The sequence below is a fragment of the Cajanus cajan genome, chromosome 9, assembly GCF_000230855.2.
Source record: "Cajanus cajan strain Asha chromosome 9, NIPB_CcT2T_4, whole genome shotgun sequence".
Classification (NCBI taxonomy): domain Eukaryota; kingdom Viridiplantae; phylum Streptophyta; class Magnoliopsida; order Fabales; family Fabaceae; genus Cajanus; species Cajanus cajan.
The window spans coordinates 25353952-25380962 of record NC_138525.1 but is presented as its reverse complement, the minus strand read 5'-3'; the positions used below and the strand labels follow the sequence as shown (position 1 = coordinate 25380962).

The window sequence follows — 27011 nt, the reverse complement described above, 5'->3', positions numbered from 1 at the left end:
AAGGTTATTTTTTTCAGATTTGGGAAACAAATCCTGCTCGTCGCACGTTGCTTCTCTGCACGCAGCACCGCACTGCCACAGCTGCACCGCCGCACCGCTGCACCACGATAGTCGCACCACCGCACCGTCGCACTACCGCATTGCCGCATTGCCGCATCGCTACACTGCCACCTCGTCGCACCACCGCGCGTTGCTTCAGGTTAGAAGTTGTGCGATTTGTTGATTGTTTAAAATATTGGTATATAATATTGCTTTGATATTTAGTATATATGAATAACTGGAACTTATCTATTTCCGTACAAAAAGAAACATGACTGCACCAAATTTAAAACTAAAGCACCATAGCTCTATAATATTGCTTGTTAAAACATATATACTAGCAAGAATGCGCCCTTACCTATATTGTAAAGCCCAAACCGAAATAATGTTGTTGTCAAAGCCAGGAAGGTGTTGGTAAAATGGATACAACCTTGGGCCAAAATTGAAGCCCAGAGAATTGTACAATGCCAGATTAGGCAACTGGTTGACGGAGAACGTGATCCTGTGAGTGGCAATGTGGAGAATTAGTTGTTATTTGAATTTATAATTTGGTTATTTTTAGCATTATGTTATTGTTAGCTACTCTTTGATTTGCTCATTATTATATTGATTTTGGTTGATTTAATTTACAATAATTTTTTTGTTGGTTGTTATTGAATGATATTTTGATATTAGGCATGACAACCGGTGAAACGCCATCATCACAAGAGGGTTCTACTCAAAACTCTTTCCAAAAGAATATTAGAGGGAAAACTGATATAGCTTGGGGGCATTGTAAATTGCTTAAGGAAAATGAAAAATCTATTATATTATGCATATACTGTGATAAAGTTATTCGGGGAGGTGGAATTAATAGGTTTAAGAGTCACTTGGCTGGTGAGAAAGGTCAAGTTGAACAATGTAAAAAGGTTCCTGCAGATATTCGTTTTCAGATGAAACAAAACATTGATGAATGCAAGAGCAAGAAAAGAAAAATTCAAGAAGAAAATAATGATAGTTACTCTTTCCCACCTATTGAAGAAGGTGAAGTGCCAGAAGTGGAACAATCAACATCAACATTTTTAAAAGGCAAGAACCGCATTGGTAACTTTTTTATGCCTAGAACAACTCCTGGAGCTCAACCTACCTTAAAAAGTGTGTTGCAAAGCAAAGAAGTGATAGAAAAATGTGACCTTGCTATTGCCAAATGGTTCATTGATGCATCAGTTCCATTCAATGCAGCTAATTCAGCATATTTTCAGCCTATGGTTGATGCTTTATGTAGTATGAGTCCAGGGTACAAGGTTCCAAGTATGCATACTATTCGTGGTCATTTGTTAAATAGGTGGGTTGATGATGTAAAGAAGCTTGTAGAAGATTATCGTTTAATTTGGAAGAAAACAGGTTGTACTCTTATGGCGGATGGGTGGACTGATCGGTGTAGGCGAACTTTGATCAACTTTTTAGTTTATTGTCCTAAAGGAACTATTTTTCTTAAATCTGTTGATGCTTCTCATGCTTCTAAAACTGCTGATATGTTGTATAAGCTTTTCAGAGAGGTGGTGTTATATGTTGGGCCAGAAAATATTGTTCACATGGTGACAGACAATGCTGCCAATTATGTTGCCGCTGGTAGGTTATTGGAAGCAGAGTTTCCTAAATTATTTTGGTCTCCTTGTGCAGCACATTGCATTAATTTGATGTTGCAAGACATGGGAAAGTTAGAGGAAGTAAGTATAGCTGTGTCACATGCCTCAAATATTACTAAATATGTCTACAATCATTGTTATGCATTGTATTTGATGAGAAAGCACACAGGTGGAAGAGAAATACTTCGTCCTGCTCCAACTCAGTTTGCAACTAATTTTATTGCTTTGCAAAGTATTTTGGCTCAAAAAAATGCACTAAGAGCCATGGTAACATCCAAGGAATGGACAAGCTCAGCTTATGCCAAAGAAGCAAAAGCAAAGAAATTTGTGGAACAAGTCTTAGACTCTGGGTTTTGGACTAAATGTGCTGATATAGTAAAACTCACAGAACCACTTGTACGTGTGTTGCGTATTGTTGATAGTGAAGATAAACCTGCCATGGGTTTTCTTTACCAAGCTATACATAAAGCTAGAGAAGAGATATTGAGAAGGTTTAGAAGAAATAAGATGAAAGTGGAACCTTACTTGAAGATCATAGATAACCGTTGGGATTCACAGCTTCGTAGAAATCTTCATGCTGCTGGTTATTGGTTGAATCCAGCTTGTAGATTTAATGATGAAGAATTTGAACAACATTTTTCCACAACATCTGGACTTTTAGATGTGATTGAAAAGTATTCTCATGGAGATCCTGAACTACGAAACAAATTGACTACTGAGATGAGAATATACAAAGATGCTGAGTTGGATTTTGGAAGGCAATCTGCTTTGTATGAAAGAAATACAGTTATGCCAGGTAACTTCATAACTCGTGACTTTGTGATCCTTAATGTTTATTTAAGTTTAATACATATACTGATTTATTTCATGCAATATTCTAGATCAATGGTGGGAATCTTATGGGTGTGGTGCACCAAATCTACAAAAGTTAGCTATTCGTGTTTTAAGTCAAACTTGTAGTGCTTCGGGTTGTGAGCGCAATTGGAGTGTATTTGAGCATATTCATTCAAAGAAAAGAAATAGGTTGGAGCATCAAAAGCTTAATGATCTAGTTTTTGTTCGTTACAACTTGAGGTTACAACATAGGTATTATTATGTTTCTTTCTTTTTTTGTGTCATTTTATTTCTAAATACATGTACTTAGATTTAAATATATTACATATTTACATGTGCTTAGGAAAAAGAGACATCAAAGTTATGATCCTATTAATCTTGAAATGCTTGATGACCATTCTAATTGGGTAATGGAGGATTCCCCACCATTTTTAACCAATGAGGAAGTGGATGCACTACGTAATGACCTTGCAAATATGACCATCCAACCAATTTCAAGTGACATTGGTATTTTTTTTTATATTGTTATTTCATTATTTTGTATTTGTTATCACTAAATTTGAATTTGTAATTACTAACTTATTTCTAAATTATTGTCATAGATCAATTAAATTTGGATGAGGATGATGATGATGATGTACAAGCACAAGATGATACTAAGGAAAACATGAATTTAAATGAAAGCAATATTGAAGAAGTTATTGGAGAAGGATTTGAGATTTTTGATGAAAGAGTGGTGGCCACAACTTTTACTCCTTGGACATAAATAGTTTATATAGATTTGTTTAAATCTTGTAGTTCAATTATGTTTAAATATTATTTGTAGCTTTGTTATGTGACTTATTATATGTTTGAACTTACAAGTTAGCTTGGAACTTATGTGTGTTTTTTACTTGTTTGAAACTCATATTTAGAACTTGTTTTATTTGCTTAAAACTCATGAATGACATTATACAATTATGTTAAAATGTGTTTGTAATTTTTGTGGAGTTTATTTTAAGGTATGATGTGATTTTTTTTTTTTTTGAAATTTATAGGTATGAAATATGTATAACAAATATTTTTTTAATTTTTTTTAATAGAAACCGGTTCATGCGGTTTAATAGGTGACCCACCGGTCTAACCAGTGACCCATTGACCCAGTACTCTCACCGGTTCAATGACCGGTCCGGTTTTTAAAACACTGGCTCCAACAGTCTAATTGTCCCAAAATTATGCTATTTTCATTTGCAATATTTCTCATAAATAAGGAAACCTATTTATTTTACCTCTAGAATAAATATGAAAAAATGAGCGAAAATCAACATAAGATATGTTAACATGATTTACATGAGATAAAAACTATTGTACTCTTCCATGATAAAATATGTAAAATGAGTCTTTATCACTTACCATATATAAATATCTTTAATATCTTAAATAAGTGTGTAGGTTTGTTTAGTTCATATTTAATTTTTTCCCCTAATATTCAACATTTTGTTGATATTTATTTAAGGAGTTTAATCATATTAACAATTATCTATTATTTGGTGGAATTCACATTTGTTGCACTAAATTGCAAATAAAAAGTACTTGAATAAGAGAGACTTGCATATCTAAGGTAACTAATTTATCCATCAAAATTATAATGAAGTAACTAAAATTAGAAATTAAAATTATGTGCATATTACACCAACCTTCCACCACTAGATTGGTTCTAGTGGTTCTAGTTGATTTCAAATATTTAGATTTAATCTGTTTTGATTATTTTATGATTTAGTTTTTTATATGAATATTTTATTTATATTTCAAATATTTAGATTTAATATGTTTTGATTATTTTAGGATTTGTTTCCTTATTTTTAGAATAAGATAATATCAATATTTGATTTTGTATAACAAATTTTCTCTATAAATAGAGACCTCATGAATAAAATTAGATTATGTTCCTCTGATAAAAATAACTCTTATAAAATATCCCATCAAATAAATATCATAAAATAATCTCATCAATAAGTAACTTTAAATTAATTATAGATTAGTCTTTACTTATACGTCTATTTAATTTAAACAAGATAAGTTTCTTTTGTGAATCAAGTTTATTATTCCCTACCCTTATATATAAGTATAAAGGTATATGTAACATGAAAGAAAGTAAACATGCTTAGTTACTTGAGTATATACCCTCAGAAAATTCTTTTCATTTTAGTTCTTTTTTTTTTTTTTACAGTTTCCATTCTCCATCTCACTTATTTTATTTATTAGTAAAAAAGTTTTTTAAGTAAATTAAAATGACACTCTCTAAAGCTTTGAAATTAAATACAGCTTAATTTTTTTTAAGGTTTAAAATAATTTTGTTTTAAAAAAATACAATATAACGTTTTTCAAATAATTAAGGGAAATTAAATTTAATTTCAAGGAATTTGAGTTTAACATCTTTCAAACAATTAATGCGGGTGGTGTAAGAATAGAAGTAGAAAGAATTGTATCTATCTTACGAAACTTCCAAGAATGTTTATATAATTTCCTAGATTCTTTTATGTATACATCAAAGTAAGGTTATGCAAAACGGCAAATTGGGTGACATTTGGAAATGATGAATCGTTTAACTCATTTACTCTTGTTTATTCTCTTTCCCAATTTGATTGAGTGAAAGGAATTCTATCTAGTTGGGTTGTTCCAACCAGAACATTACTAAGTGACATAAAAATGAGACAAAAAGAGAAGAAAAATTGGACTGTGTTATTACACTCACTGTGATTCCAAAAGGATAAGAAAAAGGTGAAAGTGGTGACACATTTTAAGCATGGTGTTTGTTACTTTTTGCCTTGTGTAATAAAGTTTGCATTTTCTCAGGTGGTCCAACACAAGCAAAATAGTCATTCCCAATCATAAATAGTTGTAAGGCTATTTGATATATATGCACAAATGCATAAAGGATTCAAGCAATTGAATGGTCCTAATCTAAATCTAAATTATGGGACCAGGATAATCTGTGCAATCTTCTCCTTATTTCATCATTACTTACTTTCTCTGTATATTTCTTTCTTTAGACCTACCTATAAATCTATATATAACTCAAAAATAAGGTAATAATCTATGATACATATAGTATCCTATACGACCATGTGTTAATTTTTAAAAATATAATATACGATACTTTTAAGATACATATTAAAAAATTCAAATCAAGACTATATTATTAAGAATATATTTGTTAAATATTAATAAATATAACATAAAGTTGAAAATTAATAGCTATCATAAAAAAAATAGATTAAGAATTTTTTTTTTTATTTTTGAACATTACTAAAAATATTTTCTTAATATGATTTTTTAATACTGATATATATTTTTTATTAATATTATATAAATTGTGCAAAGCAGATTAAAAATATAGATATGATAAAAAAAAAATATGCACTATAGATAATATTACAAAGGGATGAGTATAATACAATTGAACATTGTCATAACGGTGGGAGGAGGAAGTCCACTCCACAAAAACAAAACAAAAAAAGCCATGAAAAAATAATAAAGATTGAGGAATGCAACCCTTAACCTTTGCAATCACACAACTTCTTCCTTTTAAGAGTGTTGTTATTTGATAACATTTTGTGTGATTCATTAGTAATTTATCAAGAGAAACATATAATGCCAATCTTATTTGTATAAGAAATATAAGTATCGCAACATATCAAAAATTTTAATTTTATTTATTTTATACAAAATTATTATATACTCCTAGGACAAGTATCCTTGAAGTATCGATATCAAATATGTATCCAATATACATAAGGGATGAAAAAAGACATATCAATATGTCAAAGGTCATAATTCAATTCATGACAGTATTTCTGAATATGGTGAAGTGGTTGATCTAATTTTGTGAAAGACGACACAAAAAGGATAAGAGTAACAAATGAGTTTATTACCAACTACAATTTATTAAAGATATATGAAATATCGACTCCAACACAGACACCAAACACACCATAGACACAAACATCAGGATACAACTAATGTCCAAAATATAATACACATACACACTCACACAAGCTTCACAATTTTTATATGATAATAATTCTTAGAAGATGAACTATAACACTTAAAAAGTTAAAACAAATAATAGTTTCTACAAAAATAAGCCTTGAAAAGATTAAAAAAAATGTTATCAACCTTACAATATTTATAAATAAGTTTAACTTTTAAATTTTTTTTATAACAAGAATGTTAGATAACTATATAGCTATGAATAAGGGTTAATTCACTCTCTTAACGTATGTTCACATTAGAAGTGTCCGTAGTCAATCTAATCCAATGTAAATCACATAAATCAAACTGAAAAAACCCAAAATCTAAAAACTAAAAACAAAATCGCATATATTAAAAAAAATTAGATTATCTATTATATATATATATATATATATATATATATATATATATATATCCAACTATTGATTATTTTGTTTTTGTTTAATATCTTATATTGTCATAAATAATATATTGACTATTGAATACTTAAAAATCTATTAATTTCTTTATTTTTTTGCTAGTAATTTTATTAAGTCATTGAATATTATAAATTATCTCAATTCATAATTTTTTATATTGACTTAGAATAATAACAATAACAGAAGAGATAGATCACTTAGTTTTCTTCCATAAAATCAATCCAATATGCGAACACCCATAGTTCACATCATGTCCAAAAGATGTTCAAGTTGTGTAGAAAAGGTGACCAAATCAAAAAAAGAATTTTTAATTATGACATTATAGAAAAATATAACAAGTGTCAAATCTAAAGCATGTTACACACTCCAACATGGTATGCAATATATATGTTTGTAGTTCACAATTAAATATCACAATTTTGAGTCTCGCCTTTTATTTAATGACTTAAACTCATAATTTTATAGTTATCCATAAATTTTAATGAATAATAAAGTGTTAAAGAGTGTTACAAAATGTGTTTCTGACACTCAACTAAATAGACAATCAGGTTGGAACAAGCAGAAATGTCCGAGTATAGCAATAATGAAACAGGATACAACAGGGGTGACAATATTACAAAAGTTAGTATCTATGGTTACATAGAAAATCAGATTATAACAAATGGCAAGAGGGTGGTTGATCATGCTACATAAAAGGGAAAATTAACTACAAACATGTGAGGGTGGTTGATCAAGCTACAAAAAAGGGTAAATAAACTACAAACATTATCAACACTAATAAAACAACCTGTATTAATGACAAAACCAAGTCACTTCCAGAGCTTCACAAACTTATCATGACTGGCTGAAGCAACCAAACCATTTACAGTAGAAACAGCCAATGCAGCAATAAGACCTTCATGTGCGGATAGAGTCATGGTCTTGTTCTCAGTCATGTTCCAGAGCTCCAATGACTGCAGAACATGTAACAGGTCAAAATTACAAACCATACTATGAATTGGATTTAACTACTATTTGTCAAGATCATGAGAAAAGGTAATATATAATCAGGTCAGAGCTCCCAAGGCTGTCGCATCATCATAGCCTGTTTGGATATAAATTTAAAAGAACTTTGGAGAGCTTCTCTATTGAAAATAAAGAATTTTTTTTTTAACAGAGAAGCTCTTAAAAACACTTGTAACTTGTATATGAGCATGTTCATAATAACTAACTACAAGCAAAATTGAAGTATTAATGACTGAAGCACCTTTTATAAGAAACTAGAAAATTACTTGGAATGTAGACAGTTGGAAGGAAATCGCTAATGACAGCCTTAGTAGTTTTGTATTTAAAATAACTGATAGGAATAAAATTGGAAAACAATAGTAAGAAAATAATCTAATACCATCAAACTGTATAACTCAAAATTTGGTTATGGTGAAAAGGCTAAAAAGGATAAAATATTATAATCTAACTTTACTAAAAACTACCAGATCCTCATGAACAGTGCTTTCTTCATGCTGCCAAACACACTAAATAAACTCCATTAAATGCTTTCAATTACTTAAAAATGCAAGTATTAAATGACTTTGGTACTCTATCAATACAGTAAATGCTTTCATTTTCATTAAATGCCTATTTAAAAAATCTCTCATTTATGAGGACAAGTGCTTTTAGAAGGACCTTAGTTCTCACTTCTCAGGAGTAGCACTCCCTTCTGATCAAGCCCAAGACTCGAAATAAATCATCCTTAAGAACTCATTTGGTGAACATGATATTCTATTTTAATCAATTGTTAGGTGAATCAATAGGATATCACAAAACAATCCTATCACCCTTTCTTGTCATATTCACCTGTTAACACTTTATCTTGTGGTGAAGGTTGGGTTAGAATCCAACCAGTTAATTCCAGGCTCCAGCAATGGATAAACCTTGATATCATCGTAGAAAAGGGGATATGTGACATATCTACCAATGTCCTAGGTGTATGCTCTATGATATGAAATTTATCTGCTACACGGATGGGAAGGATCAGCATAATAGAGTTCTCTGTTTTGTTGTAAGCTGATTGTCACTTTACCAGCTCAGCATGTTCTTTGTTATGTTGCAAGTTGACTGGCACTTTGCCAGCCCAGCATTAGTTTGCTAGTGTTTTGTATCTTACATTCTTACTCTATATGCTTCCCGAGTACTATATATATATTGGTCTCTTTGTTTATGAGATTAGAACAATATATGAAAATAAAAATTTTCAGAAACTTTAGCTTCTTACATTTCTATATGGTATCCAGAGTTTGTACCATCTTGCATGGCTATTGATCCTTATATGCGTCCTCCGCTGCTGAATTCTTTTTTGTCGACAAATCTGCAATCGTCGTCTTATCCAATGCTTCCTTTATTTTCGTACCCAATCACTGAGAAATTATCTGATGATAATTATCTTGTTTGGCTCCAGCAAGTTGAATTGATTCTTTGTGTACATCATTTGCATAGGTTTTGTGCTGCTCCTCAAATCCCTAGTCGCTATCTCACTGAAGCAGATCGCATAGCTGATATCAAAAATCCAGCATTCACAGCCTAGGAACTACAAGATCAGCTACTTTTGGCATGGCTTCAATTATCATTATCATCCTCCATTTTACCCAAAGTTATTGGATGTAGTTACTCCTGACAACTATGAGAGAAGATTCATCACCATTTTCATTCCAAGACCAAGGCATAGGCTCAGCACCTTTGATCCGAGCTTTGTAACACTAAGAAAGAAGATTGATCTATTTCACATGTTCTCACAAGAATCAAATTGGCTTTTGATTCTCTCATTCCTATAGGTGAAACTATTTCTGTTCAAGAACAAATTGATGCTCTTCTTGAAGCTTTATCTACTGAATATGAAGCTGTTGATGCTCTTGTCAATAGCAAACTGGATTGTTTTGATTTTGATGATATTGAATCAATTTTGCTTGCTCAAGAAAGTCGCATTAACAAGCATAAAGAGATGCTTGATTCTGTCTCTACCTTGAATTTGACTCAAGCACCGCCTATGGTTTCAGAACAACAACCTACAACTACTAATCCTGCACCTCAAGCTAATTTTGTTGGCACAACCTCTTAGCCTATAACCAGTAATTCTCAATTTTCTAGTTTTAATAATATGGTCGTGGTGGTCGTTCAAGTCACAGAGGAGGTCGTAGCAACATTCAATGTCATGTATGCTACAAGTTTGGTCATTATGCAACTTACTGCTATCATAATTCATAGGTTCAATCCTACCTATGCTCCTTCACAACAAAATTATCCTACTCAGCAACAGAATTACATTGCTCCATCACAGTACTATGCAACATCTTAGTATCCTGCCTATTACAATGGTAATCCTTACCAGTATATTCGCCCTTCACCACCTCAACTTCCAGTTCAACCTGTCATACAACCTCAACTCAATCAACCTGTTCCTACACCTGGACACTCTGCCCGAGCCTGTCTCACATATCCTCAACCCCAATCCTTTGTTACCAATACCACTCCTCAACAACAATCACAAAATTGGTTTGTTGATTTGGGTGCCTCACATCATGTTACAGAAAATCCTAGTAATCTCACTATTGAAGTGCCTCTCAACACTCGAGCATGTTTTCTTAGGCAATGGTCAAGGTCTGCCAATTAAATCAATTTTCCACTTCCTTCCACTCCTAGTACTCATACTATTTTACATCTTAACAATATGTTACTTGTTCCTATCATTACTAAAAATGTTATTAGTTTAAGTAAATTTGCTTGTGACAATCAAGTTCATTTTGAATTTCCCTCTCACTATGTTGTTATATCTCAGGTTAATAATCAAGTCCTGCTGCATGGTCATCTTAGTTCGGACAGTCTTTATTCCTTCCCCAATCTTCTTCAGTCAAGTGTTACCAAGTGACTACCCAACTTTGCTATTTTGTCTACTAATTGTAAATCCTCTAGCACTGTAAACACACACATTCACCTCTCTTTCATTGTGGCACAATAGACTTGGCCATCCCAAATTTTTTGTTTTAAAGAATGTACTCAAATTGTGTAACATTTGTTTCTAATAAGTGTTGATTTTTGTGTTGCATGTTGCATGGGAAAATCTCAGAATTCCTTCTCATTTGTTTACTAATGTTTACTCTTCTTTAGTGTTAATTTTCTGTGATCTATGGGGACCAGCCCCTATACAGTCCTCTAAGGGATACACATATTACATGTCTTTTGTTGATGCCTTCAATAGGTATACCTAGATTTACTTTCTTAAAACCAAATCTGAGGCACTCAATATCTTAGCAGTTTGGGGATCACTCATCGTATAATATGCACACACACACATCACCAAAATGGTGTGGTTGAGAGAAAACATAGGCATACCAATAGACTTCCTTCTCTATAGCATAACCAAGCTATACCATACCAAACCATCTATAACAAAATTCCTGATTTTACCTTTCTCAAGGTCTTTGGATGTGCTTGTTATCCTTTTCTTCAACCATATAACACCCACAAATTACAATTCCGTCTGCTAGTGTATTTTTATAGGATACTCTCCTTCTCATAAAGGACACAAATGCTTGGATAATAATGGCAGGATATTCATTTCCAAAGATGTTCTTTTTAATGAACAAAGGATTCCTTATCAATCTATATCAAAACCTACTACATCCAATCAATTACCTTTATCTACTTGTCCTCTTGGAGATCTCTCATCTGCTCCTCAAACACATATATCACCCATTTCATCCTACATCTGCCAATTACACTTATTAAAGGTTTTCATCAAAAATTTGGTTGTGATTACACAAAAAACTGTTACAGTTCAAATTATGCTGACTTTGGCTCTAACTAATCACTAGCCTATCAAGCAGATTGATATTAATAACGCCTACCTCAATGGCTACCTAAATGAAGATATTTATATGGTTCAGGTTCAACCTCCAGGATTTGAGGTTTCTGATAAAAGTCTTGTTTGTAAACAACAAAAGGCAATTTATGGTTTAAAACAGGCTCCCCGAGCCTGGTATGACTCGTATGAGCGACTGACAAACTCTTCTTGGGTTCAGATTTGTTCCAAGCAAATATGACCACTCTCTACTGATTTAAAAAAAAATGTGATGTTTGTATCTATATGTTGATCTACATGGATGATATAATAATTACAGGAAATTCAGGTTCCTTGGTTCAGGCCTTCATTACAAAACTACAGGATGTATTTGCTCTCAAGCAACTTGGTGATGTTGATTATTTTTTGGGGATAGAAGTCAAGCATTCTTCTTTAGGATCTCTTCTTCTGTCTCAGGGTTAATACATCAGAGATCTTCTGCAAAGAGCAGCTATGGACTCTGCCAAAGGAATTGCTACTCCTCTTCAAGCTACTCTCAAACTGTCCAAAGTTGGTTCAGATTATTTTGAAGATCCTTTTCTGTACAGGTCTGTAGTTGGAGCTCTTCAGTATGTTACTATAACTCGCCCTAAAATTGTTTATGCTGTCAACAAAGATTGCCAATTTATGGCACAACCTCTGGTTTCTCATTGGAATGCTGTAAAAAGTATTCTACGGTATCTTCGAGAAACTACTGATCTTGGTCTACTTTTTCAGCATGCAACTACTGCCATTCCTCTTGCTTTCCAAGCTTTCTCATATGTTGATTGGGGATATGATGTAGATGATCACAGAAGTACTTCAGGTGTATGTTTATTCCCAGGTCCTAACGTCATTTCTTGGTGGTCCAAAAAGAAAACTCTTGTTGCTAGATCAACTGCTGAAGATACATAAGACTAGCAATGGCTGCTTCTGAAGTTCTATGGGTTCAGTCTCTTCTTCATGAGCTATAGATTAGTATTCCTACACCAGTCATCACCTGTGACAATCAAAGCACCATTGCCTTTAGTCACAATCCTGTTCTACACTCCAGAACAAAGCATATGGAACTGGATATATTCTTTGTGCGTGAAATGGTTCTTAACAAGTCACTACTTGTCTCTTATGTTCCTCCTCAAGCTCAAGTTGTTGATATCCTCACTAAGCCTCTTGCAAAGACTCGGTTCTGTTTTCTCAGAGACATACTCAAGGTCCTGAGTTCCTCACAATCCCGAGTTTGTGGGAGAATAATAGAGTTCTTCTCTGTTTTGTTGTATGCTTATTGGCACTTTGCCAGCTCAACATGTTCTTCTTTGTTATGTTATAAGCTAACTGGCAATTTGCCAGCTCAGCATTAGTTTGTTAGTGTTTTTATCTTACTCTATACGCTTCCCCTGTACTATATATGAAAATAAAAGTTCTCAAAAATTTTCTTAGTTACTTACATTCCTACACAGCATAACATTGATACTATGGGATATCATTTCTAGGAGGAATGATAGGTCTCATAACAGGTAAGATTACATGACATAAAATTATGATACCAAATAGAGTGAGTGATGGTTATATTTTATTTTGTAGATTTTGGCTATCCATATTGTGAAGGATTAGACAGATTATTTGGCTATAGAATTATGATACAAAATAAAATGAATGATACTTATATTTCAATTAGACATTATTTTGTAGATGTTGGTTATACAAATTGTGTAGGATTCTTTGCTCCATACAGAGGGTATCATTACATCGCAGTGAAAGGAGATGTGGGTATTCACCGTCATATAAGGAAAAACACTTCAATGAGATACTCAGGCAAGAAATGTGATGGAAATGTGTTGAGCTATACTTAGAAGCCAATCTCTCAATTCAATCAAAATCCAAAACCGTATTATAATTGTGCTTGTTGTCTTTTACACAAGGGAAAAACAGTTCGATTTATAATCGAAAGCACAACTACACAATGAGGACATGATGCATGTTGATCCTATTAATACAATTGAGAGTAGTGATGTTTGGTCTGCTGCTTGGAGGGATAGCTTAGCTTAGCAATATGAAAGGCTTGCTAATGTATAGATGAATTATATTGTTATTGGTTGGTTTGTCTATAATTTTATACTGTTTGGAAGGAAGGAGTTGGAAGAACTATATGTTTGTGTTTGTTGCACTGTTTCTGAATTTAAACTATTATTGAGGTCAATAACATCATTTTTTTTCCTACACATTTCATACAAGTTACAAAGCATGGACACAGCAATAGGAAACAAAATAAGGAAATGATTCCAAACATATTCAATAGGAAACAAAATAAGGAAATGATGTAGACTCGCCTCGTAGCAACCAACAACCAACAGCGAAGAATACGTTGGATGGAAAACACACGAGTGAAACTTATTGCCATTACAGCTAAGCTCATGAACACACTCCCCTTCACTCCCAGTTCCAAGAGTCCAAACCCTGACAGAGTCCTCACTGACAGATGCAAGAAACTCCCCAGAAGGGTCCCAACACACAGAATGTATAGATTTTGTATGTCCCTATAATCATATTAAAATCAAAGATGCATAAGTAAAGTTTGAATAAGACAACTTACAAAAGGAACATAAATTACAGTTGAAGTTGCCAACATAACAAATATCTAAGCTCCAAAATTGTTTGAAAATATAGACAATGTCAGAAGTATTTTATTCTAATATGAAGAATGACTCATGTTTCTTTTCTTAGACCTCCCTCCAGCAAAAACAATTAGGTAGACAAAGAGGATGAGGAGTGTGAGACTCAAGTGCAAATAGACTCGAGAATAATTGCACATCTGATCAAAAGAATTTATCCTAACTCCAGCAATGTTCAAACCAACCTTGAGTGAATATCGACAAGCTTGTGTTTCCACATCAAGTATAGAAACAACATTCTCTGCAGCTGCAGCTAGGTACCTCCCTAGACGAGGTTGAAATCTCATCTGAGCAGTGCCACCCTAATCAGTAAGAAGTTTAGTTGGTTTAGCAAACTGAATACTCAAACAGTTACATACACAACCAATTAAACAAATGCATATAATACAAGACAATGTTAAATGTCTACCTTTGAGACTCTAGCACAACTGCCATTGTTAATGCTCCAATATCGTATCTCGCCATCAACATCACAAGAGCAGATAAGATCGTCTTTATTTGGGTGAAAATCTAGTGACATAACAGATGAAGAATGCCCAGTAAAGGTACGAAGCGAATACCCAGGCTGCATTGGTAATAACATGTAAGCTAAAGCAAAACAAAAAGAAAGAAAAATACATGCAAGCACACGACACATATAAATCAAGAGATAAAGACAAACTATCTGAGCTGCAATCATTTGCGACATCCCAGCTCATAAATAGACCTGGCATTCAAATCTACCCATGATAACAGGAGAAACTTTTTCCAGGCCCCATGTAGTTTTAAATATACCCATAAGAATATTAATCTAGTATCAGTTAGAAATTAGTGCATAGATCGCATTAGTCATAACCTTTAATATAAAGATGATTGGATATTAGAATTCATTGTGCTAAATTGATAGCAGTAAATATTACCAGAAACAGAAATCCCTATGATCGTGAAGCACTAAGCTTGCACCTTACTACATCTTTTATCATTGAAGTAGTCAGATAACTTTTCTTCCTAAGCTTCTACAAAGAACAACAAAGCATTGTGTCCCAGTCTCTGTGATAACTAACAATAAGCAGAATTCATACTTTTGAAGATAAATATGTAGCCAATTAAGGATTCCTGGATGCAGAGTCTTGAAAAAACTTTTCATTACATCGTTGTTAGGAAACCAAAGCAGAAAATAGAAGAAAAGAAAGATGATATTTCTTGATTGCTAAAGAATAAGGAATAGGAGAGATAACTATCCTCCAAGGGTTTCCCCTTCCAAAATGATTTCTCCATTCACAAAGAACTCAATTCTCAAATCAGAGGAATGGATCCTTTCCTCTTAATTCCCCTTATTTATATCTAACTAACTCACTTACTAATTAACTACTCTAACTGCCTTGAGTAATTTTCCCTTCCCTTCCAACTCCTAACAAACATCCTCGTCGATTATACTACATAAGAACCAAGTTTAAAAAATCATATACCAGGAAACACAGCTGCAATACATGTTTCAAGCCCATAGCTGACAAGGACAGGGGTAATTTGATGTATTGTATTCTTTTTAGTATATTCGTATTTCATAAGAAACAAGCACAATTTTTTTAATAATTTTTAATATTGTTAATGTGTTCATATTTTCAGTAAAAGATAACCGAACACAATTTTTATAACCTTTTTTATGTCATGCTTCAGAGGCAGAGAAAATCCTATACTTACGACATTCATAGCCAAGTTAATACAATATATTGATATTAAATCTATTGGGAAAAAATCTCAAAAACAGTATTATTAGAATAAAAAAAATGAAATGAACTAACATTATCAACATCCCACACCCTGACAGTTTTGTCATATGAAGATGTTGCAAGACGAGGCATGCTTGGACTGAAACGGACATCAGTGATTAAAGATGAGTGCTCTTCAAGAGTAGCTTTCTGTTTTAGAGAATCTGTGAACCATAAAACAGCCTGCATTATGAAAAAATCAGAGGAAATGTCATACTCTCTATATAAAAGAATAAGTATTAGAGATACTCCTAATTATGTTTTTCAATTTCCATGCAGGTCAATTGCTGAGTTTACTGCAAATTTCAGGAAATCAGTTGAACAGAGAAAACAATAAATAAAATGCTTTTCCAGAGTAATGTATTGAGTCTACTGACTAACCTTTTTGTCATGGCCACCACTAGCAAGCAATTTCCCATCAGACGAAAAATGGCAACAGACAACTTTGTTAGTGCTTGCACGTTCAGATTTTATTTCATTAAACGTGAAACCTGAAAATAAAGTGAATCCATGGCCTCAGTTTCCACATGAATACCTATTCATGCAAATCAATAAATTAAAGAACAATCCACCTTCAAAAACAAAAGTACATAGCCCCTTCTAATTTTATTACGGAGAATATATTGTTATTGTTAAAGTAGAAACTCTCTATGGGCTTGCACATTTTAACCTGTTATTTATAGCTTCAATACATTCAATTAATAGAGCAATCAAGGAACTATTTGGGATAAATGAATTTGCTCCTCTGAGCATTCTAGGGTGTTTTTATCCATTAAATAGCTAGTTTCCATCCAGATAAGATCCAGTCTTTGATTTGAAGTTTGAACTACAGCACTTGATAGAATATTGATGACTTGCTGGGTGTTTACATGCTACATCCTGAGCTTGCCCTAGGTCCTTTTGGTAGAAGACAGTAAATTTTGGGGACAAGATGCAATCTAAGCTACACTTTGGTTGATAGGACCCCAGAAGTTATATAATTAATTACGAAGTTGTTATAGAATTAGTTAAATGGTTATAGAAGGGGCAGGGGCTTAAGTTAAATAGTAGGAGGGAGGGGCAGAAGGGAGATTCATTCTGCATAGATAGTAGACATGGTCATGGGAGAGATAGATGTTCATTTTAGGAGAAAGAGTTACTTTCAGAATAGACAAATCTGATAAGAGGCCATTCAATAAGCATATAATCTCATTGTCAATCAGGTGCATTCTGAACGTATTTACTCTGATAATTTAGTACAGTTCAGAAAGTTGTTGAAATGTCCAGTGCCAAATAAAGTTAAGGTTATTTCTTGGAGATTATTGCTGGATAGATTACCAACAAAGAAAGCTTTGTTCAATAGATAGGTGTTGAATAATGCAAGTCTCATTTTGTGTTCGGTTTGTGAAGAACAACACATCAATCATATGTTCTTCAGCTGTCCAGATATGCGGGTCTGGAAATACATATATGGGTGGGATGGTTTTGATGACGTTTTAGCACACACAAGTATGAAACACTTCACTCAACATGAAGGGATGATTGGAAGCAAAAAGGGGAAAAAGATTTGTTTTTAATTTGGCATGCAGTGATATACTGAAGGAGACAGGCATGGCAGCTTGTAAACCTGAGTACTCCCATGGACACAAATCTCAAATTAGGAAACTCAGATGATAGTGCAACAATGGATAAGGAGATGTATCAGCGTTTGGTTGGAAAATTAATTTACTTGTCTCACACAAGGCCAGATATTGCATTTGCTGTAAGTTTAGTCAGCCAATTTATGCATTGTCCGAGAGAAGTTCATTTGCATGCCACATACAGAATTCTGCAATACCTCAAGGGGACTCCAAGAAGAGGAATTTTATATAAAAGAAATGGAAATACAAGTCTTGAAGCCTACACTGATGCTGACTATGCAGGATCAATTATTGATAGGAGATCTACTACAGGATATTGCACATTTCTTGGGGGAAACTTAGTAACATGGAAAAGTAAAAAGCAAAATGTTGTTGCTAGATCTAGTGCTGAAGCTGAATTTCGGGCTATGGCACAAGGTATTTGTGAACTACTATGGTTGAAAATTATCCTAGAAGACTTGAAGATTACATGGGATGGACCAACGAAATTCTATTGTGATAATAGTCAGCAATCAACATAGCTCATAATCCTGTTCAGCATGATCGAACCAAACACATTGAAGTGGATAGACATTTTATCAAAGAAAAGCTTGATAGTGGTTTGATTTGTACTCCGTATGTACCTTCACAAAGACAACTTGCAGATATTCTTACTAAAGGCTTGCACTGTCCAGATTTTGAGAGAATAATATGCAAGCTAGGAATGGAAAACATTTATTCTCCAACTTGAGGGGGAGTGTTGGAAATAGGAGTATATAATGATTGTTACTGTTGGAAATAGGAGTATTTAATGATTGTTACTCTTCGTAGTTTCTTTGTTCAATGTATCTTAGGAAGTTGTGGTATTTTAATTGTTGTCTTGGAAATAGTTGATGTCATTTATTATCTTTGTTACCACTATCATTATAAATAAGATCATTTTGCTGAGTGGAAATATACACTCAAGCATAATTAGAAAATGAGTTCCCTATTTCTCTCTTTTAACAGTCTACAAGGTTCTTGCGTAACAAAATTGTTTTCTCTGAAGACCCTTTTGTTTTTACCCAGTTGTTGGATTTTGTCAAGGTGCAATCCTGGTCTTGGTTAAATGATTTCTTTGGTAGAATCTGTCCTTTTTAGATTGGTGCAATAATCCATTAGCTTTTAAAGCAATTAGGGGGGGAGGGGTGCAACATTCATAACCTGGTGAAGAGCAAAGCCATTGACACAGGTAGGCCATTAGGCCCACCGCCAACCCTGCTTTGTGTTGAAATTTAACTTTTTTATTTAGAAGAACAGAGGATAACAAGGATCAAACTCTAGACCATATGATCAACAAGGCTTTGGCACTGTCCATGAACCAACTATCCAAAAAGTTTATTGGGTGAAGGTACGTGAAGAATTTTATATGTAACATAGTTTACTACAATCTACCACTAATAATCAACCGAGGGAAAATTTAACATTTAAAATATACATACACTTGAGAAACATAATCGCAAAGATAATACTAGAATATTTTAGTCAATAAAAACAATGGTGTTTACTGCACCTTTGCTTACATCCATACAACGACCAACAGTATCTCTAGGATCTGTATCATCATGGGATAAAAAAGACTCAACATTATCATCAAGAGATCCATCCTCCACAAAGCGATCCACATCAGCCTGCAATTCAAGATCTTTATCATCCGACTGCCAAAATGGAATGGCAATGAGTCTACATGCAAGGAACTTATTATTCCTTCCATTGATTGAAAGAGCCACTTACCAACTGGTTTGAAGGTGATGTCAGAGTTCCAGTGCCATCAGCACCAAACATCATTAATGGCTTTGAAGAACTACCACTATGAGGTAAAGCGGGCATTGACATCACATCACCAGGTGTATGTGTTGAGGGAGTTGAGGGTGCTGAACTAGGAGAGGGGCCAGCTGTCCCAGAACTATTGGCGGGACCAGAAGATGCAGGCTGCTTTCTCTTTCTCCCAGTCTGGTTTTTGGAAACCTTAAAGTGCATTCAGAAGAAACCATGTTAGGAACCTATATTAGACGACATTATAAACACACACCAGACCAAATCCGTTATCTGAAATTCAGAGACACAAATTTATGCTCATGTGATCTAACAGAAATAGAAGGAAGTAATTCATAGTCTTGTAACAAGTTACCAAGCATTCTTTTACATACAGGAGTCAAAATTCAATGAAACAAACAAGCAGTTGAAATTGCACTTTACAATTGTTTAATGCAAATAAAATAAAATAAAATAAAATCTGCTGCTGCATTACCTATGGATCATCACATTTGAGGTTGAAAAAGTATATGTATAATACTTGTGCTCAACCAATTCAGTAATGGATAAGTAAACAAATTCACTATCCCTTGTGAATTTCCAAACTTCTCCTAATCCCTTATTAAATATAAAGTTTTACATAATTAAAATGGAAAAAATTCCTCATTAGCATAAATTAGTTTTACTTAACCTAAAATGACTTATACATGGTCAAAGTGGATCTACAATTTTAAGAAAGCTTTATTTAAAAATAGAAAAAGGTATCAAAATATGAATAAGATTGAGTTTAAAAATCTTAACAAAATTGTATAAACAGTAAAAATCATGTAGGTTTTCATGTTATAAGAAGTAATCACTTAACATAACATAATTAAATGACATTTTTTAATTTTCTGTTTTACTCCACCGCACAATCACAACCTAACTGTTTTCATATTATAATGTGAGTCGAGCCGTCGAGGCACTTTGTGCCTCTATTTTTCATTAAAAAAGAAAAACTTTAGAGGCACTTGTGTACCAATTACGGCAAGAGATGAAAAGAGAGAGAGAAAAAAAAAATTGAATGAGTAGTGGGAAGTTGCAGTTACGGAGATTATAAGACTAAAACATGAAAACAAAAATTTTCATTGGTTTATATTTTAAGGAAGTTGTTAAGGACAACATAGTCCCATCAAAAATGGAGACCAAAAGCAGTTGGGGGAGAAGGTATCCCCTTTATATATTGTTATAGATATAAACCTTGACTAAAAGTGCATGTTGCATATAACATAAAACAAAATTGACTATTAATGATTAATGAATATAACATGGAGTATCTTAATGTATATATTAATGAATTTTAATGAGTCTCTAATTACACTTTGGGTAAGTATTATTAAATTGATTTATTTTGCATTTCAAAAAAGAATCTGCTAAAGGCTCTTTATTAAAATATTTTGATTCCTTTTTTAAAAATCCAAATAAGATAATTCTAACATGTAATAGAAGAAATTTGACCATCAGATAAAAACTCAAAGTGATATACATGAAATTTGCATTTATTATGGAAGAACTTAATTCTTCACATCAAAAATTCATTATTCACTCAATATGTCAAATTATCAATAGTTGCGCATTATTTTACAAGTCAGAATATATATAGGTGTATTGCCTTAATGATTCCATAAGATAAAAGGAACTGACTATTTATGCATAGCTCTCTAAAATATGCGCAGGGTCGTGGCAACCATTAAATAACTGACCTGATCATTTCCTCTAAACGAATTTGACATGCTACCATCCACGTTGACACTACCACCTCCCCCAATTTTATCTTGCTGATGCATGTTATGATTTGAAGTCTGTGAATGTGATTGCTGATTTGAAAGAGAATGTTGTTGAAGTTGCTGCTGTTGAGGATTGGCATTCTGCTGTAGTTGATGTTGGTGCAACTGAGCCAGCTTTAACTAAACAAACAAAAATCTTTCAGAATATGCAATGCGTGACACTTGTGGCAACTCCAAGGATTTATAAATGGAAAACTTGAAAAAATAATGCAAGAACCATAAAGTAGATGGAAAGATAAATTACAATTAAAAATAAAAATAAAAAAAGCACCTTCATTAGCATATCTGTCTCACTACGCGGAAAAGTAGGGCCACCTGCTTGAAGAGGTGATCCAACATTTGATACTACATCACCAACAGGGTTTGAAAGACCATCCTTACTTACACCCATATTCCTGTTATTGAGCAGCATTCTGAGTCTTCTACTATCATCACTGGAAGATGGCGATGCCAAATTTTGTTGTGCTAGCATTAGCTGTTGCTGATGCTGTGGTGTCAACATTGGAAGTTGTTGAAAAGGCTGTTGGGCCTGCATGAAAGGTTTCTGTGGCTGGAGTAGACCAGAACGTAATTGCTCCAAGCCCTAACAAGGAATAGAAAAAAGCTAAATAAAGAATCCTAATAACTCAATTATTAGGTTTTATCATTAAATGATGTCCAAGTCACAGTTATCAGGAGAGACTTCAGAAAAGAGGCCACTATTTCTATCAGATGATGGAGGTTTTGCAGGGCTAACAAGGCTACTTCTGCCACTTGGTAATGACTCATGCCGAATGGATGAGACATGGTTAGGGTGAAAGATTGTAGGTTCAATTTCCATATACAACATCAAAACAAGAGAGGCTTCTCATTCTCAAGTATAAAAGTTTAGGAAGACATGATTTTATCTGGTAACATTTAATTAAAAATAAAAAAGAATACTCACTGTAAGTGGCCACCCTTTCAGAGTCAAATTGTTGCTACCTTGATTCGAACCTGATGAAAAAAAAAGCCTCCTGTTAACTCTAACTGTTTGCAAGAGTAATGATAAACATCACAACAGTTTTAACATTAATTCCCAAAATATCCTCACCCAACAGGGGGATGAATAAATTGCAATTAACCTACTAGATGGAAAACAAACCCTCAACAAATGCTTGCAAACCAGCTTCCAAAGTAATAAAACAAACTAGTTACGGTAGAGTAAGGACATGATGAAAGATTACCAGGCATTGCTATTAATGATCCTTCAGGACCTGCAGCTCTTGGATTTAAAACAGGATTGATCTCACTTTTTATATCCTGATTAGCCAAGTCATGAAAAAACAACTGATAAGAAATATATCAAGAGATAACGAGTCTAATTTAAAAACACTAACATACCGGAGTAGACCCTGGCAATTGTTGACTACGAGCTTGAACTTGTGGAGACATTGCACCAGCAGTACCATGCAATACTTGCCTGAAATCAAGAAATTTAGCGCTAACAGAGCCAACATCCATTGGTATATTGATTAATGAATACAAGACGCTAATATAATTAATGGAATGCCACATAGATATTTCAAAAACTTGAAAAAAAAATTAAAAAGTATAGAAGCAAATACTATTAATTCTTCAAGGTCGTGGAAGGAGAAGACCTTTTTCAAATGAACTACTGCAGCTCCTGCCCCTACCCTCACCCTACCCTCAAGTGAAAACAGTCTGGCCTCTACATTGTTTACCATAGAAGATCCCTTTTATTGTCTCACATTCATGAAGCTTCAATTCATGTTAAATTAGCTCAGCCACAGCCAAAGACTAAACAAGCATAACTACCTTCTTTTCAAGTATATATCATACCAATTTAAAGACTTAAACAAAAAACAATACGTTCTAAAAAACAATACCCTGAAGGTTGGCCGGTAGCTGCAGATGACTTCAAAATTGAGGCGTGATTTGGGTCCAAAAGTTGGTCTCCAAATCTTTGCTGTACAAAATACCATATGATAGTTATGAGTATATATGTCATAAAAAAAAGTATTATAATTTGGCAACCAGAATATCCCCCTACCTTCATTGCTGCATCTTCCAAAGAGTCCCTTTGAAGGGGCAGTTTTAACCTTTCCTCGTACATCTTTGTTGCTAGTGCATTTGCAGTGCTAGGGTTTCCAACTAACCCATTTGTACCACCATTTAAGAGATGAGCCCTATCCCTACCCTGCTGTTGCTGTGGTGGTGGCTGCTGATGTTGCGACTGTGGTTGCTGTTGCTGCTGCTGTTGTGGTTGTTGTTGTTGTTGCTGCTGCTGCTGTTGCTGTTGAGCCCTCTGGAACAGCATTTGTTGCATCTGCATGTGTTGTTGTTGTTGTTGCTGCTGCTGTTGTTGATGTTGCGACTGCTGAGGCTGTGGTTGCTGTTGTTGTTGTTGGTGCTGTTGCTCTCTAGCCTTAATTAACTGAGTCTGCAAAGTGAGTTTCACAAACCATAAACATCAAGTGGTACCTAAGATTTTTCCCTTTAGAAACTCCATTGTAAAATTGTCAGCCAGCATGCCAACAATTTTACAAGGGCAGCATAAATATTGAATAATCAGATATAACTAGACTATATCTTGCTAAGCTCATAGTTATCAATCCTAGATGGCGGCAGGGAGCAGCCGATCCCAAAACCACCATAGCATGATAGTGCACAGCCGGATCACCGCTATTATGAAATTTCTAGATATATATTAAAAAACTTATATTACATATAAAAAAAATTAAAAATCCTCAAAAAAAAAAAGAAAAAGAAAATCCCATAAATAAAGGCATATTCATAATTAATAATTAAAAGTCAAAATTTTAAGTCAAACATAGAAGTTAACAACGAGTATAAAAGAAAAATGTGCAGACGTTTACCTATTGAAACACCACAATGAAAGTAATAATATAAAACAAAACATAGACCTCTTACACAATGCCAAATGTCAACATTCAAGGGGGTAAAAAAGGTTTTGTCTCTGAGCCAGTAGCAGTCATGATGGGTGTGAATGGCCATGAAAGCAGCCACAATTCATGACCCTCCAGGGGCAGCAACAAACTGCGACATGACATGACAGAGTGACCAATAGCCACAACACTCCGCTACACCACTATAGCACACAATTAACTACTATGGCTAAGCTAATTGTCGAAATTGAAATTTCTTATTATTGCCTAAGTCAAAAAATAACATTAGTATGTACTATATAATTTCTGCAATTTAACAAAGCAAACAACACAGACCTGTATGGATCAGATTTCCTGTTTAGAGTCACCTCAAACATGCAAAGGCGTCTCCATAGATAAAAGGAACGAATGCATCATGATACAAATTAAAATAAAAATATAAAAGATCCTGAGATAAAAAGAAAATGTAAGGTGTCATCACAAATTGGGGAAATAATATTTACCAAGTGAGGAACATGAATTTATAATGCGCCAAGATGCCTATTATGCCAAGAGACTCATTAAATGAATTATTAATCAACTTCTCAATTTCTCTTTTCCTAGATTTGCTTAAATATGCATTCAAGGTTGCCTTGCCACAAGACACAAAAACAGTTTTCTGCGTGTAATTTATAATTTTATTTCAGCAAAAAAGAAAACACCAAAAATTTTAAATAACCACAGGCTCAAACTAGACATTTTTTAAATCATACTGCCTGTCACCTAGTCAGCACCCTGGAATTAAAAATTAAAGATCTCCCTATCTCATTTAATCAAAGGTGAATCTAAAGAAAAGATCCCAACTTTCCACAACAGCTGAACTACACATTTTAAACAAGAAACAGCTAACAAAACCATTCATTAGTTAGGAGGCACAATTTTGAAGTTAAAACTGATTGAATATATACGCTCCTTTATCCAATACGTGAACGACTACCACAAAAGTTGATCAACTGCCAGTTCATCTCAACACTGTTTTTTCTTAGCTGAACTTCTAGCACAACCATCCTACTCAGTTTTACCATACAAGAAGAAATATGGTATGTATGAACCAATCTCAATCCCTCATTGAATACACGAACAAATTCAGAGAAAGTTAATCAACCAACCTCAATATAAGATGCAGCAACCTCTGAGTGCTTCTCATTGGTCCTGGCAATAAATATGTCCCAGAATACCGACCACCACTCAAACAGAAATCCTCCAGGTGCATCAATAGCTGCAATCCCACTTTACCATCAAGAAAAGCAGCCAAACCAATAAAAAAAACAAAGCAGAAACATAAAATACAACTCAACTACATCATTTCTATTTTCTAATTAACTCACCAACAGGGTCCGAGGACACTTTCCCTTCAGCTTGAAAAGCCTGAGCTGAAGCCTTCAAATCCCTCTTCACTAGGTAATCATGGATGTAAACATCTAACCTGAAAATCTCACAGCAAGCAAGCACAGGTTGAGCTATATGAGAACCAAAGTTTGGATCTTTACATCGAGCATACCACAGAATAGATACCCAAAAACCCACATCAAAACATCAAACACCCAAATGCAGGAACCAAAGAGTCCAATTTCATTCAATCTAAAGAAACCCCTTACACTAGCAGAGGCTAGAAAACCCTAACACACCCACCAAAACATTCTCACACATTAACATAAACACAATACTCGTAGAACCAAACCAAGGGAAATAAACCAACCCCAAATCAACAAAAGGCAACAAACAGACCCAGAACCCAAATCAAAAAAAAAAAAACTAAAATTTTGAGAATGAACAAAAACCCATTTTTCAAAAGTCGCAAAACCACTATTACAACGTTGAAAAAAAAAACAAAAAAAAAAATAGCATTAACACTTACATCTTATCAGCTTCCCAGTTAGTCTGAGACATGCTGACAGAATAAATATTGGTAGGTAACAAGAGAATGGAAGAGTTGGCTGAATGTTTGTGAAACTCAACAGTAACAATTACAAAAGACAGGTTTTTTCGGTGTAGCAGAGAGACAAACACATAAGGAATGAGAAAGAAAAAAAGAACAGAACCAAAAAAAAAAAAAAAAAAAAAAAAACTGTGAGAAAGCGAAACGAGAGAGGCACAACACAAAATAGGAAAAAAAAACGGAGAGGATTTAGGAAGAAAATCAAAGATGGTAAGTAACGGGAGCAACGCTTCAAAAGTCTTTAGGCATAATAATAAATACTATTAATATATTATTATAATAATTGACTGTAATTATAACAAGATCAGATAAGACCAAGAAAAATTATGTCAAAACTAAAAATCAGAATTATTCAAATGTTTATGCTTTGTTAGCTTAATGAGAAGAAAAAAAATTAATGCACAAAACTTAGATTCACATTGGAATGACAAGAAGAAGTGATGATTAGTAGTTATTCGTCACCAATCCAGTTCAGTATTGTATTTATTCGATGAATATTTATCATTTTTTATTTATTCATAAATATCTCTAAATATTTGATAAAATATAAAATTTTAAATAGAATGATACTAAATAAATTTATCATTTGCTTACATTTACATAATTAAAGATTTCTATGTCAATATAAAATAAAAAATGTTAAAAAAAATTAATAATAAGGATTAAAAAATTAAAAAATACAAGAGACTAAAAATATTTATCTTAAACTATATAACTAAAAATATTA

The 27011-nt window shown here is 33.5% G+C and overlaps 2 protein-coding genes across 4 annotated transcripts; one reads left to right on the top strand and one right to left on the bottom strand.

Moving 5' to 3' along the window:
* Nucleotides 1-716: 716 nt before the first annotated feature.
* Nucleotides 717-7627, top strand: LOC145952037 (uncharacterized). Its single transcript, XM_083064257.1, has 4 exons — nucleotides 717-2463; nucleotides 2549-2753; nucleotides 2845-2908; nucleotides 7475-7627. Exons 1-4 carry the CDS (start codon nucleotides 717-719, stop codon nucleotides 7625-7627), a joined length of 2169 nt encoding a protein of 722 aa, XP_082920383.1.
* Nucleotides 7484-26500, bottom strand: LOC109792127 (transcriptional corepressor LEUNIG). 3 transcript variants are annotated; one of them, XM_020351505.3, is made up of 18 exons: nucleotides 26204-26500; nucleotides 25674-25771; nucleotides 25455-25564; nucleotides 23451-23840; nucleotides 23287-23366; nucleotides 22781-22859; nucleotides 22624-22699; nucleotides 22344-22393; nucleotides 21690-22001; nucleotides 21335-21538; nucleotides 19572-19790; nucleotides 19351-19495; nucleotides 16582-16691; nucleotides 16234-16383; nucleotides 14862-15017; nucleotides 14638-14754; nucleotides 14111-14317; nucleotides 7484-7887 (listed from the first exon to the last, which is right to left on the bottom strand). In XM_020351505.3, exons 1-18 carry the CDS (start codon nucleotides 26233-26235, stop codon nucleotides 7744-7746), a joined length of 2679 nt encoding a protein of 892 aa, XP_020207094.1. In that variant the 5' UTR covers nucleotides 26236-26500; the 3' UTR covers nucleotides 7484-7743. The 3 variants fall into 3 exon arrangements, with proteins under 3 accessions (XP_020207094.1, XP_020207095.1, XP_020207093.1); XM_020351506.3 differs by having other exon boundaries at nucleotides 19351-19468; nucleotides 19572-19805; nucleotides 26204-26497; XM_020351504.3 differs by having other exon boundaries at nucleotides 19572-19805; nucleotides 26204-26495.
* Between the last annotated feature and the right edge of the window lie 511 nt (nucleotides 26501-27011).

What these genes read in the sequence shown, in the direction of transcription:
- LOC145952037 (XM_083064257.1), top strand. Translation starts at nt 717, where the DNA reads ATGACAACCGGTGAAACGCCATCATCACAAGAGGGTTCTACTCAAAAC. An exon ending in AAGAAATACAGTTATGCCAG is followed by an intron (nt 2,464 to 2,548) that starts GTAACTTCATAA and finishes GCAATATTCTAG; the next exon opens with ATCAATGGTGGGAATCTTAT. An exon ending in AACTTGAGGTTACAACATAG is followed by an intron (nt 2,754 to 2,844) that starts GTATTATTATGT and finishes ACATGTGCTTAG; the next exon opens with GAAAAAGAGACATCAAAGTT.
- LOC109792127 (XM_020351504.3), bottom strand. Translation starts at nt 26,235, where the DNA reads ATGTCTCAGACTAACTGGGAAGCTGATAAGAT. An exon ending in AATTGCCAGGGTCTACTCCG is followed by an intron (nt 22,700 to 22,780) that starts GTATGTTAGTGT and finishes TTGGCTAATCAG; the next exon opens with GATATAAAAAGTGAGATCAA. An exon ending in AGACAGATATGCTAATGAAG is followed by an intron (nt 21,539 to 21,689) that starts GTGCTTTTTTTA and finishes TTGTTTGTTTAG; the next exon opens with TTAAAGCTGGCTCAGTTGCA.